Source organism: Cebus imitator, unplaced genomic scaffold (assembly GCF_001604975.1).
Source record: "Cebus imitator isolate Cc_AM_T3 unplaced genomic scaffold, Cebus_imitator-1.0 Scaffold64, whole genome shotgun sequence".
Taxonomy (NCBI): domain Eukaryota; kingdom Metazoa; phylum Chordata; class Mammalia; order Primates; family Cebidae; genus Cebus; species Cebus imitator.
In genome coordinates, this window is record NW_016107379.1 from 7,279,099 (window position 1) to 7,293,690 (window position 14,592).

The window sequence follows — 14,592 nt, forward strand, 5'->3', positions numbered from 1 at the left end:
GGCAGGAGAATTGCCTGAACCCAGGAGGCGGAGGTTGCGGTGAGCCGAGATTGCGCCATTGCACTCCAGCCTGGGTAACAAGAGCGAAACTCCGACTCAAAAAAAAAAAAAAAAAAAAAAGAGTACTTTCAGAAATAGACTAAGAAAGCGATAACCCTGGTTACTTCCAGAAGAGATAAACTAAATTAGGGGAAGACAGGTGGGTGGGAGATTATTCTTTGAAGTCTTTTGTACCTTTTGAATTCTGAAGCATGTAAATGTATGACTTCTTTAAAAAGTTAGAATTTATTTTAATTAAAATTTAAAGACAAAAATTATGCACAGAATTCTCAATTTGTATTTCTGACTCTTTCCTTAGGACAGGCTTCTAGAAATGTAATTGCTAGGTGAGAGTGGAGCTATTTTTAAGGCCCTTGTGCATAATGCCAAAATATTTTCCAGGAAGATTATGTCAATCTAATACCGACCCAAATTTTCTTTTTTGGACAGTTACGTTAGATACTGCTGTCCAAAGAGTAAATATACACAATATTTACTCTTTCCTCTTCCCTAGGGACAGACCTTGATTTTATTCAGGATAGCGATGTGCCCAACTTAAATCTTCTCAGCCTACCCTGCGCCCTAACTGGCCACATGACACAGTTCTGGCCAATGAGATGTAAACCTAAGTTGTTGGGTGGGGCTTCTAGGAAAGTTCTTTACAAGGAGGCTAACTCAGAGCAAGATTTTTGCCCTTTGTCTTCTCTTTCCTTTGAGTTTAGAAGTGGAATCCTACGCTAGAGGTTGGTCCAGGCAGGCCAGGAATAGGACAGACATATAGAAAGATAAATGGGGCCGGCAGAAGGGTAACCAGAAGGGTCATGGCATCTTGTAACCAGAAGGTGATACGCATGAGGACACAAACCACAAGGTCAGGCTGGGCAGGCAGAAAGAAAAGGAGCAGAACTTTTGGTGGCACAGCAGAGCCATCACTCCAGTCCTAGACTGCCTACCTCTATTCTCCTTGTTACCTCAGAAAAATAAAACCTAAGTCACTATAAATTTGGTTTTCTGTTGTGAGCATTCATACCTATTCCTAATTGATACAACAGAAAGATTTGTGCATGTCTGAATTTAAAAAGAAAAAAGTTATGTATGAAGACATAATGGAAACAGTTTCTCTTCTGAAAAAATGAGAGAATAAACAGAGTCTGTTTCAGGAAATGACATGTCAGCACTATACGGAGAGAAGGGGCGATCATGGTGACTCACACCTGTAATCCCAGCATTTTGGGAGGCTGAGGAGGGAGTATTGCTTGAGCCCAGGAGTTTGTAACAAGCCTGGGCAACATAGTGAGACCCAATATCTACAAAATATAAATTAGGTAAGCATGGTGGAGTGTGCCTGTCATCCCAGCTACTCAGGAGGCTGAGGTGGGAGGATTGCTTGAGCCCAGGAGGTTGAAGCTGCAGTGGGCTGTGATTGCATTAGTGCACTCCAGCCTGTGCAATGGAGCAAGATGCTGTCTCAAAACTTTTAAAAAAATAAAAATGATATGGGGGCTGGGCACGGTGGCTCACACCTGTAATCCCAGCACTTTGGGAGGCCGAGGCGGGCTAATCATGAGGTGAAGAGATTGAGACCATCCTGGCCAACATGGTGAAACCCTGTCTCTACTAAAAATACAAAAAATTAGCTGGGTGTGGTGGTGCATGCCTGTAGTCCCAGCTGCTTGGGAAGCTGAGGCAGGAGAATCACTTGAATCCAGGAGGCAGAGGTTACAGTAAGCTGGATATTTCACACCACTGCACTCCTGGCAACAGAGACTTCATCTCTGTATTAAAAAATAATAACAATATGGGGGTGGTCTGAAGATGTCCTCACTGATGGCCTCAGTGATGTTCACTGTCCAAGTAGGATTAAGGAAGCTCCCTTAATACTTTAAAGGGAACTGTTCTTCTGTGCATTCTTATTTCTTTTTACTTTCTGTGTGGAGCCTAGGTAATTTTTCCTTGGACTTCTTCCATATCTTCTACCTCACTGAAGGACTGAAGAAGGTTGACTGTGTTAAAAATTAAACAGGCACAATTAACACTTCAAAGAGCTTTTTTGAGCAAACAAAGGTCCATGGAATGGGCAGCACTCAACCTCGGATTGGGGCTCCACTTGAAGGGCTTGAAGGAAAGGATTTTATAAGGGGAATGAGGACGTAAAGCATGGAAAATAATTGTTTACAATTATGTTGTTGCCTTATTTGGATTATCTGGATAGGAAATCCCCTAGTTATGTAATTAGAGGTTAGTTGGAGGTTTTGGATTGGTGAAGCTTAAATTTCATTTCCTCTCGGTCAGTCATTTATGAGACATGCATTTGACTTAGGTTTTGGTTTGCTTCTGTGGGAACCCAAGGCATTACAACCACTTCAGTCTGATGGTTCCTCTTTAAGTAAGCCAGCAGATAATGCTTAAGGATGAGAGAGCAGTAAGGGGCCCTGAGCCCAGAAAATGCCTGTCCACTCGTAGATGCTAGGTGCTTGGGACACAGAAATGCTGTCCTCAGGGAATTCCAAGAGATTAGAAAAAGGGACATTAATTTTTACAGTGCCATAAACAAATGTAGTTGAGGTTACAGGAAAAAAAATGGGAGGCATTACCCCAATCTAAGGGAGACTGGTCTACGACTTGGAAGGATAAGCAGAAGTTGTCATTACGACATTCTTTGGTGGCCTGCCTGTCTCCATGTCCTTTGCTGGCTCCTCTCATTTTTATTTATTTATTTTTTTGAGCCGGAGTCTCACTCTGTCACCAGGCTGGAGTGCAGTGGCACAATCTCTGCTCACTACAATTTCTGCCTCCCGGTTCAAGGGATTCTCCTGCCTCAGCCTCTCAGTTGGGACTATAGGCATGTGCCACCACACTCAGCTAATTTTTATATTTTTAGTAGAGAAAATACAAAAATTTTCACCATGTTGGCCAGGAGTTGGTCTCGAACTCCTGGCCTCAAGTGATCCACTTGCCTCAGTACTGTGATTACTGTGAACCACCACACCTGGCCAACCCTACCTCTTTTTGGAGCACCACAGGGCTCACTCTTGGGACCACTCTTCTATGTAGACACACTCCTTGGTGATCTCATGCACTCATTGGCTTTGAATACTATAAAAAACCATCTAGTACTGAAGGCACTACCATTTTGCCTCTCCCCAGGATCTCTGGACTCTTATGTTTATTTCCTCTTGGATATCTAGCAGACATCTATCTGAAACACTTCCTTCCCCTGAATTCCCCCATCCAAATAATTCTTCATCTCAGAAAGTGGCACCTCCATTGTTCTAGTTGCTAAGAGCCAAGCAACTTGGAGTCATTTCTTTTTCTTTTGGTAGATTTTTTTTTTATTGTGACAAAATTCACATAACAAAATTCCTCATGTTAACCATTTTATAGTGTATAATTCAATGGTTTCTGGTACATTCACAATGTGGTGTAACTATCAACACTAATTCCAAAATATTTTCATCATAAAAAAATCCTTACTGATGTTCAGTCACTCCCAATTCCCCTTCCTCCTCTCCTCTGATAACCGTTCCTCTACTGTCTTTATGGGTTTGCCTATTCTGGATATTTCATTTGTAGTCATGGTAGGACCAGACACAGATCAAAAGAGAGAAACCGGAAAAAGATTTAGTTTTGTTGCTTACAATTCCCTGGGGAAATCACTGGCCACTGAAGGTCCACTCGGATAAGCTTGGGGTGGGTCACTGGGCAGGGAGATGGGACATCAGGTAAATGCCTTTATTGTAGTCTCCATGGGAGGGAAGAGGGGATACAGGGTTAGCAGTCTTAGGGCTGGTTTGCTGGAAGAATTTCAGTGGCCTCTGGGATAGAGGGGGGTCCATGGTTGTCTGGTACCTGGCTCTGGGCCAATTAGGGCTAGTGTACAGAGGCATGGAGTATGACAGCCCCATAACAGAGGTGGCTGGGGATGCAGACTGCTCAGAAAGCGAAACTGGCCTCTACACAGATCCTCAAAACTGGGTCAATATGACATTTAAAAACTATGTTACAGCTGCATATTTGTATTCTCCTTCATATTTAACTATGAGTATTCCCTTAGGCATCCATGGGGCTAAGTATCAGCATTTGGTTAAGCCAGCAATATTATTTAATGAGTGTGTCCTGCCCCATAGCTGGCACAGTCACGGCCTCTGTTGATGACCATTTCTGTGTGTGTGTGTGTGTGTGTGTGTGTGTGTGTGTGTGTGTATGAGAGTCTCACTCTGTCACCCAGGCTGGAGTACAGTGATGTGATCTTGGCTCACTACAACCTCCACCTCACAGGTTCAAGTGATTCTCCTGCCTCAGCCTCCCTAGTGGCTGGGATTACAGGTGTGCACCACCAAGCGCAGCTAATTTTTATATTTTTAGCAGAGATGGGGTTTCAGACTGTTGGCGAGGCTGGTCTCAAACTTCTGACCTCAAGTGATCTGCCTGCCTTGGCCTCCCAAAATGTTGAGATTGCAGGTGTGAGCCACGGTGCCCGGCTGGTTTTCCTTATACAGGGGTCTTATCTATGTAAAAGCTAAGCTGTCTACTTGTGGGTGGGCTGACAGTGTGACACAATTTATTATTTTTCTGATTTAAATAAAACTATCTTTGGCATTTTAGTGGCTAAGTACATCAAAGCATGTCTGTAATCGTCTGCAAAGCACATACCGTTATGCAATCTTGGGAGAACCAGACATTCTGCTGTCCTAGGATTTTGTCCTTGCGGGTATTGTTAAGCTGTTTACTCAGCCATAAACATCTTAAGACCATAGGTGGTGATCGGCAAGGAATGTGGCTTGATAGTTTTAAGAGGGAGCTGATTTTACATTTGATTTTAGACAAAAGTCTGAGATGCAATAAGATGGAGTTGATTTTAAAATGGCGTCACCCTGGCTCTCCTATTCTCCTGTTTCCCTGACAATATCATGCCATACAATTCATCCTTTTAAAGTGAACAGTTCAGTGTCTTTTAGTACAGGTGTTCCTTGGCTTACAACAGGGTTACATCCTGATAAGTCCACCATGTTGAAAATATTTTAAGTCAAAGATGCATTTAATCCACCTAACCTACTGAACACCATAGCTCAGCTTTGCCTACTCTAAACATACTCAGAACACTGACATTAGCCCACAGTGGTCTAAAATAATCAGACACAAGCCTATTTTATAATAAAGTGTTGAATGTCTCATGTAATTTATTAAATACTGTACCAAAAGTGAAAAACAAAATGTCTTATGGGCGCTTGAAGTATGGTTTCTACTGAATGCAAACTGCTTTTGTGCCATCATAAAGTCAAAAAATTAAGTTGCCCAGGCATGGTGGCTCTCTCCTGTAATCCCAGCACTTTGGGAGGCTGAGATGGGTGGATCACCTGAGGTCAGGAGTTCGAGACCAGCCTGACCAACATGGTGAAAACCCGTCTCTACTAAAAATATAAAATAAATTAGCCAGGCATGGTGGGTGGTATATGTCTGTAATCCTAGCTTCTTGGGAGGCTGAGGGGTGAGAATTGCTTGAACTCAGGAGGAAGAGGTTGCAGTGAGCTAAGATCACACCACTGCACTCCATCCTGGGCAACAGAGCAAGACTCCGTCTCAAAAAAAAAAAAAAATCATAAGTGGAACCATGGTAAATTGGGGACCATCTGTATAGGTACTATGACCTACAACATCTTGCCCTTTGCCAAGCACCTATACTTCCCACAAAATTATTGGATCATTATACATCATTCACGCTGAAATCGCCTTTCAGAGTTGTGGTTCACTTTGTGTCCACAATATTGTTCCCCATCACTGTTGCTACGGTTGATGTTGATTTCACTCAACCACATGCATGAGCACCAGAAACTCTTCTAGGAAAAAAAAAAAAGCATTTGACTATTTTCCCTAAAAGGCCTTAAAAACGATCTTTAAATTGTTAGGGGAGCATCTGGTTTTGTTGTTTTAAAATAGCCTCTACATACAGCTTCTCTAGGTAGAAAAAAGGCCACCTTATCTGTGCCAATGTGCAGAGAGTAAACAATGGCAAATTGTCCTTGGCAAACATCTCCCATGTAAGATGCTTACTTCTTCCAGGTCTTTAAAGGAACACATGAGATGAGGAACCCCAAGGAAACGGTGCCTTTAGGTTTTTTTTGTTGTTTGTTTTTGTGTGTGTCTGTGTGTGCCCTTGTTCTGTCCTTCAGGCTGGAGTGTAGTGGCAAAATCATAGCTCATTTTAGCCTTGACCTCCTGGTCTCAAGTGATCCTCCCACCAGCCTTCTTCCTGAGTAGCTAGACAAGCACACGCCACCACACTTGCCTAATTTAAAAAATTTTGAAGAAATGAGGTCTTGTTATGTTGCCCAGGCTGGTCTTGAACTTCTGGCCTAAAGGGATCCTCCTGCCTCAGCCTCCTAAACTGTTGGGATTATAGGCATGAGCCATGGTGCCCTGTCTGGCTTTCCAGTTCTACCAAGTGTGTGAGCGGTTCACAAGTGTGGATGCAGGACCTACAGCATCAGCATTGCCTGGAATCGGTTAAAACACAACTACTCCACTTTGAGAGGCTGAGGCAGGCGGATCACCTGAGGTCAGGAGTTTGAGACCAGCCTAGCCAACATGGTGAAACCCTGTCTCTACTAAAAATCCAAAAAACAATTAGCTGAGCATGGTGGTGAATGCCTGTAATCCCAGCTACTTGGGAGATGGAAGCAGGAGAATCACTTGAACCCAGGTGGCGGAGGTTGCAGTGAGCTGAGATCATGCCACTGCACTCCAGCCTGGGCTACAGAGTAAGACTCCACCTCAAAAAAAAAAAATGCAACTACTCAGCTCCATCAGGACTATTTGCTCAGAAACCCTTGGGGAGAGCCATGTGATCGGTGTTTCCACGAGCCCCCCAGGTGGTTCTGATGATGCAGTCTCAGATTTGAGGAGGCGGAGGAAGGATCTTCGGATGGAGGTGGGAAGAGACTGCTTTTGCAGCTGGTGAAAGCATCTGAAGACAGGTCCCTAGAGCAGGACATACTTCTTGTTTTATCTTTTAAATTCAAAATAAAATCATTTTTGTGTGATTTCAAAATCACTCATGCTAGTTTTAGAAAAAATAGCCCATTTTCCAGTGTGCAAACATTTTTATCCCAAGAATATCTTACCCAAGGTGGAAATTCAAAAATTTAATCCCTAAAAGAAAACTGAAGGGTTCTCCATCATTCCTGCTGAGGAAACATTTTGAATGTCAATATTACCTTTTAAATCATAATATTTAACAGAGAACTTGATTTTATCCATTGACAAAAACACAAATATTAATTTAAAATGTTTTATTACACAATTCCTTTTAAGGTTTCAATACATTACAGCATTATTAATCAGCATAAAATGTTACAACAGTAGTTATCTATGCACACAAGAATATCCACAGAAACACATTGGAGGTGTGTCCACTGTTCTGGTAGTGGACAGAACAAAGGAGAAGAAGCCTGCACCTCAACACTCAGGACAGAGACAGTGCCCTCTCAGGCTGCATTCGAGGTCAGCACCAACCATGTGCAGAGCTGATCTGGGCCTGCCTCAGGAAGGAGGCTAAGCTCATGTACCCCACCTGGCCTCACTTTCCTCCCGTCCTCTGTGAAAGGGACAGGAGAATAATGGTCCTATCTGCCACTTAGCAGCTGCGGGCCTTGGGCAAGTAAGTCCCTTTCCTCCTCTGAGCCTCCCACTTTCCCAAGGCTCTGAGTCACACAGAGAGGCAGACCCGAGGGGGACATGAAGGCTTCCTCCTACCAAGTGGAGAGTGGTGGGCATCCGTCAGCACCTCCATCGGCACGGAGCTAACTTGCTCCCCAGACTGCCATGACATGTTACACAGCCCAGTTTAGTGGGGGAAGAACAGGACTGTGCTGGGCTCCTGGCTGGACTCCAGCTCTGCCTTTTCTTGCCAGCAAGCCTCATCCAGGACACAGCTCCCGTGTCCCCAAGTTTTCTCCTCTGTCATATGGGAATGATGATCTCATAGGATTATGGGATTGATTGGATTGTTCAACAGCAAAGGTATAAAATTGTGCCTGGCAGAAGCAATCAGTGCTGTAAGAGGTCAGGAGAGGGTGACCTTCAGGGCTCAGTGGTGATCGGGACAGGTGATCACAGTCAGTGACTGGGGAGCACCTCTGGGTCTTGGGAAACACTGGGTTTTGACACAGATGGTGGTTTCACAGCGTAGTCAGTTCAAGACAACATACACACCACATGCTTAGGATACCTGCACTTTATATTGGTGTATAATTCCTTCCAGAGAGCGTTTTAGTTTTTTATTTTAAAGCAGGACCTGAGAATTAGAAACAGTCCTGGGAAAGGTTCAGGCCTCTACAGGCTGAGATGGGGCCCAGGCCTATATCTTTCAGGAGTAAAGAGGAACCCATAGAATTTTGGGGAATACAGGGAAACAGAGAGGAATTGCAATGAATGTGTGTGCGTCCATGCATGTGTGTGTGCATACACACAGAGGGGCCAGAGGAGGAAAACAGCAAGGCCCAGAGGACAGAAGGATCTCGAGGCCCGAAAGGCTGGTGCATTGCACTTGGCTGATGGCAGCAGAGAGGCCTGACGTTCATAGGTCATTTGTGGCCCTCTTCATGCTCATGGACCCTTTATGACTATCCACAACTCTGAAATGGGGACCTTGCGAGTCAGAACCAAGCACGTGCTCTGCCTGTCCCTGAGGCAGCACTTGGGACTGTAGGGTGTGGACCCCTGCCAGGCTTGCCGGTCCCCGGAACACTGAGGATGCACTTCAGGCCTCCTGTCTCCTGCAGGCACCTGCACAAGCCTCCTTTTGAAGGTAATTACAGGAGTTGTTACAGCAGCACCTGTGCGCTAAGGCAGACAACGGGCCACCACAGAAGTGACACTGTGCAGCGAGGGGAGGGGGGAGCCTCCTCTAGTTTTACTTCCTGGGCCTGCAAGGAGTTTCCACTCATGGTGGGTTCCACCCACCCCAAAACCCCGCATGTTCCCTGTCATCTTCCAACAGCCACTGCCACCGTGCCCAGGGCCACGTTCACAGCTGAGTCCTACACAGACCAGCGACCATCGGTCACCCCATCACTTTCAGTTTCCTTCTGTCTGGTCCACATCCAGATTCTGGGAGGTTTTCCACATGCACACCTCACTTCATCTTTGACGTGCTATGGCCTGAATGTCAGTGTCCCCTAAATTTATATGTTGAAGCCTAATTCCCAATGGGGTAGAATGAACAGCTGGGGCCTTTGGAATTGTCAAGAAGCCAGACCAGCACTGTTAACAATACTCTCCTGGAGAAGTTAGTGCTCTCATCAAAGAGGACCCAGAAACCTCCCCTGGCCCCTTCAGCCACATGAGGACACAGCTAGAGGCACTGCCTTAAGGAACCGGCCCTCACCAGGCTCTGAATCCTCAGGCATCTTGATCTTGGATTTCTCGGCCTTCAGAACTCTGACGATACATTTCTGGGGCTTATAACTCCCAGGCTAATGCCCTTTGTTGGAGCAGCCCGTCGGACAAGGATGGGCACTCCCTTCTCACCTGAGGTCCCAAACTCCCAGGATGTGCCCCTCACAAACATGTCCCCTTTGCGGGAATTCCATGGGTGAAGGGGCCAGGAGAGGCCCCTGTAAACTGCTCACAGGATCTCAGAGGTCCCTCAGAATGGAGAGGACAGCAAGCAGGATGGGAAACTATCAACAATGCAGGACACACAGGACCCCAGCAGACCCTTACAGGAAAGGGTCAAAGAGGGGAGGCCAGAGGCGGGGGGCGGAGGCGGGACCCCCCACGTGAGGGTGAGAGCCTCCTGCCCAGAACAGGGCAATGGCAGAGGACGCAGGGAAAAGAGCCACCTAGAAGACCAGTGAACTGCAGGATGCATCTCACGGAGCCCAGAGTGGCGCCTGCTGTGTGCAGAGCCCGGGAGCACCAGAAATCAGAGCTGTGTCAAGAGGGATATTGACACCCTGAAGAACGCGTCAGTCATTGACCACATGGTACATCACAAAACAGGGGCATTCTCTAGAGTGAAGGCAAGGAGAGAAGTCCACCAACAACGTATTCACCAGGGAGGTGGGGAGCAAGTGTCCAAGACTCCTGGGACTGCCAGGCCCCCTCTTTTCTCACAGAGGAAGAGGACGAGGCCGCATTCTGCAGGCTCCAGCAGGCTCCCAGGTTAGGGGATGTGATGAAGAATAGGAAGGTCACACTCAGGGCTGGAAAGGCCCAGAAAGCTAGGAAGTCCCCGGGGCAGCCACTGTGCTCCAGGCCAGCCCTGTCCACACACCGCACTGCCTCCTGCCCCAGGGAGAAGAGTCTCTGAGCCCACGATCTGCAAGCTTCTGCAAGGTCCACAGAACCCCAGGGTTTGCAAGCTTCATCCAAGGGTAAAATACAAACCAGGATGAGGCTTTTGATCCAGAGTCCCCCTACACTGAGAAGAGGGAAGGACGAGGAGACTGACGGCCAAAGCATGGAGAGGCAAGATGTGGGCAGAGGCTGAGCTGCGGACAGAGCCACTCCTGTGGCCCTAACCCGGGGATGCCAGGTTCCTCCAGCCACCCCTCCCCTTACTCCCCAGCTGGCTTGGGAGAAGGCTTTCCATCACTGTCCCAAAATCCTGCTCCAACACTACCCACATGGAACTTCTGACTCCTAGAAGCAACAGTGTCCGCGTACACGGAGACAACACGAATGACCCCCACGGAGAGCGGCTCTCTAGTGACGCCCTCTGTCTGGCAACAGCTGGACTTCCAACCAATAGCGCTGCTTCTATCAGCTATGCTGGCTGCTGTCCGGGCAGTGCTTGGGTTGAAGGGATCCCAGGACTTTGTGCTCAGAGCACGCGAGCCTCCACCTCGCCCTTCCTGAGTGCCTGCCTGGGCTACCCACACACCACTGTGCTGGGGAGGCACAGAGGTAGCCACACACACCCACATCTACCGACTTTTCTAGAGATTTCACAGGCAAGTAACTCCAAAATGCCACCCTTTCTTCATACATTTCCAAAAGAAGGAATGAAGAATACAGCAGCATGTTCAGAAACCTTTCTTCTGGAGGAAAAACAGAACTCTGGCCAAGGACATACATAAACCAAATTTCTGCCGTGCTCTGAGAGTCCCTCACTTTCTGCAGCCGAGTGCAGGGTGGGCATGGGCCACACCCCCGGGGCTCCTATGACAGGGAACCTCTCATTCAGCTTCCAGGAGGAGTAAGAGCCACAGAGCTTCCCATTTCACCAAATGCAGATGGCACTTTGGGGGTGGCAGGCCTTGCATTTACAGGGCAAAGAAGAAACAGAACCCACTGCTGGGACCAGTGGCCAGGGCCCCCAGGAGTCCCTGGGCATCAGCTGGAGGTGGCGCCCCCTGCACTGTCACCCACAGGCCAGCAGCCCCGTTTTTCCCTGCCGTCCTTAGGGACCCGAGGAACAGGGCGCCAGCTCTGGGGTGTGGAGAGCACACGGGGGCCTGGCTCCTCCTCACCCAATTCCACAGAAACGTGTCTTGACTCAAGGCACATTTAAAGGTCTTGACTTTCTTTCCTCTCCCAACTCCAGAGAGGGCACAGATGCCCAGAGTGAGGGACAGTTACTTGACCACCAAGTGTGGAGCGGCTCTGGCCAACTTTGGGGATCCCTGCAGACCGTGGGTGGGCTGGTGCAGGGGAAAAGTGACATCCTCTCCTCCTCTCTCCTGCCAGGAGTCAGACAAGGAGGGGGGGCCAGGGAGTGGTCCACTAGCAAAACCGAGTGGGGAGGAGGGGTGACGTCACGGTTTTCTACACAGAATCCCTGCATGCCACTATAGGTGTCCCCACTCCTCTTCAGGGAGCTTACTTCCATGCTGGGAACACAGCATTAGACCTCGGCACAGGCCACATGTCCCTCCCACCCCACACCCAGAAGGGAATCAGGACCAGGAAGGAGTTTCCATGCCATGGACAAGCGCTGGGTGAGCACAGGGTGGGGGGTCCTGCTGTGGTGGGTCCTGCGCTGACCGGAGGGGGACGGAGAAGCAGGCGAGGTGCAGTGCAGTCTGCAGGCTAACTCTGAACTTGAGAATGAGGACTCCCCGCAGGGCGCATACCTGGAGGAAGGGAAGCACCTTTCCCGGAGTCTGTCCCTGTGACCTGACAATGGCATTGGTGCCCATCCAAAGGACCAGCCACCACCACTGCTGGCTGCAAATGTCCTTTCAGGCAAACACGGCATCTTGAGAAAACGAGGCAGAGAGGGAGGGAGGGGTTCTGTCAGAAAGTCACCTGGTGCTGACAAGGACGCTCAGGGAACGGTGCTTCCATCTGAGCAGAGCTGTGTGCTAGACCTTCTCTTGGAGCATAAAGCAATGCTGCAGGGGTGGCTTCTGGCCTGGAAACTGCCTTTTTGGAAAATGACCTGTGGCTCCGTGTAGCTGTTCTGGTGTCACGGTGCTGAATCTTGTCCTTGGTGCACCCTCTTGTGCTCAGGGCCGAGGAGTCCTCTGTGACCTGCCTGGACCAGGTAGCGCCACGGAGGTCCCCTTCAGGGATGCAGGTGCTCATGCGCACAGGCCTCCCCGCAATCTGCAGGAAGCATGCGGTGCTCCCGGCTCTACCGGACAGTCTCAGCCACTGAAGTCGGCTCACCGCATCCAGGGGAGGCTTCTCCCTGTGCCTCTGGGTCCTGTGGTCAAGGCAAATGCAGGACCCGGGAGTGACCACTGGAAAAGAAGAGCTCAGGTGAAGCGCACTCACCTACCTGTGGCCTGGGAGTCCCCATGAAGTAAGTCTAGGAAGAAACCACCAGAGCCCCCGATGGATCCCCAGTGGGGAGGAAAAGGGCAGCGCGCCTCAGCTTCCCGGAGCAATTGCTGCGGTGCTGCGATGTCATCACTTCTATCTTCGTTAGTTACCATTCCCATGAGAAAGTAGGATATTCATGCAACATTTTATTTTCATTTTTGAGACGGAGTCTCTGTCGCCCAGGCTGGAGTGCAGTGACGTGATCTCGGCTCACTGCAACCTCCGTCTCCCGGGTTCAAAAGATTCTCCTGCCTCAGCCTCTCGAGTAGCTGGGAGTACAAGTGCCTGCCACCACCCCTGGATAATTTTTGTATTTTCAGTAGAGATGGGGTTTCACCATGTTGGCCAGGCTGGTCTCCAACCCCTGACCTCAGGTGATCCGCCCGCCTTGACCTCCCAAAATGCTAGGATTGCAGGAGTGAGCACCACCGCACCCAGCCTTAATGCAACATTTTAAAAATCAAAATTCATGCTAAACCTTTCATCGTGGGCAAAACATCCACACTTTAAACCAAGCCGTGGTCAGACCCTGTAACTGCAACACTCTGAGGGCTGTACGAGTGTTGGGCACGGTGGGAAACGAAGTTTTGGCAAGTTCCATTCAACCTATAAGGTTGTCACCAAAGCAAAGGGAAAGGACTCACTTGCGGAATGTTCCACACAGCTCCCAGGCGCATGGCACTGCCACAGAGCAGGGGTCTGCTCCCCGAGGACTGGGGCTTTCACGACGAAGACCATTTCCCACTTTCGTCTAAAAGGACAGGAGGACTTGGTGAAGTGTCCGGCTTTCTCCTAAGGGAAGGAGGTGCCCATAGCTTTGCTGTCACTGCTGCTGGCCACAGGAAGATGCAAACAAACCGTCCCGCCCGAAGACCGTGTTTTCAAAGTGGGCCGCTTAACTGAGGATGCAACTGCAGAAAAGAGCTGATGGGATCGGGGAGCTGCTCCCGGGAGTCTCCAGAGCGGCTCGGGGGCCGCGGGAGCTCCGAGTCATCAAAGGCCGGGCCAGGGAGCCCGGAGCAGGAAGGGCCGCTGCTCCCGGAACACCTCAGGGCGCGTGAGTTAGGGGCAAGAAACAGTGACAAATATTTTTTTTGAAACTCAGGCGGTTTCAGGACGTTTTCCTCACTCTTGGCGCCGCCCAGCGGCTTCCAGGCCCCCGTACGCGCCGCAAACACAGCTGGGCTTGGACCCAAACCTCCATCCTGTCCTGCCGGGTCCTGTCCTGTCCGGTTGGAGGCGGCGGTTGGGCTCAACGCCAGGCGCGCGCCCTCTGCTGGCCGTTGGGGCGCAGCGAGGGGAGCGGGGAGCTCGCGGCCGAGCGTTAGTCGCTCGCCCCCTGGCGGCCTCTCGCGGAATCGCTGACATTCTGGTCCCTTGCTCTCTGCTCCTGGCGGAGGGATGCTCGGCTTCAGCCTTGCCTGCTTCCTTTACTGGGATACGCCTTGGAGCCACTGCTTAAAAGTACGGAAATCTTCATGCCTTTGACATGTCTGAATAGGATCCCCTCTCGGTCAGGCCTGAATGCAAAGACCTGCTCCAAGTTCTCTTGGGAAACAGGACATAGCCTCAAAATCTGGAAGACACAAGACACCTGTTTTCACAACCACATTCTCCAGGCTTCAACCATCGACACGGAGGGCCACGGTGGTGCTTGGGATAAGATCTCCTGGAGAAACCACCCTCCAGCCTTGATCACAGACTGGAAGATGAAAGCAGAAAATCTACTTTGTCCTTGTTTGGGAATCGTTGTCTATAAGTTCTTCTAAAAATTCGCCCCCA

The 14,592-nt window shown here is 49.1% G+C and overlaps 1 protein-coding gene across 1 annotated transcript; it reads right to left on the reverse strand.

The window, feature by feature from the left end:
* Positions 1-12,166: 12,166 nt before the first annotated feature.
* On the reverse strand, positions 12,167-14,178 carry LOC119471564. Its single transcript, XM_037739204.1, has 3 exons — positions 13,940-14,178; positions 13,455-13,561; positions 12,167-12,728 (listed from the first exon to the last, which is right to left on the reverse strand). The coding sequence occupies exons 1-3, from the start codon at positions 14,176-14,178 to the stop codon at positions 12,280-12,282; spliced, it is 795 nt and encodes a 264-aa protein (XP_037595132.1). The 3' UTR covers positions 12,167-12,279.
* Positions 14,179-14,592: the final 414 nt, after the last annotated feature.

Coding starts and splice junctions, on each gene's coding strand:
- LOC119471564 (XM_037739204.1), bottom strand. CDS start 14,178: ATGTCAGCGATTCCGCGAGAGGCCGCCAGGGGGCGAGCGACTAACGCT. Junction 13,562..13,939: donor GCCGCTGGGCGGCGCCAAGA/GTGAGGAAAACG, acceptor CTGTCCTTTTAG/ACGAAAGTGGGAAATGGTCT. Junction 12,729..13,454: donor CTGTGTGGAACATTCCGCAA/GTGAGTCCTTTC, acceptor CTTCTTTTCCAG/TGGTCACTCCCGGGTCCTGC.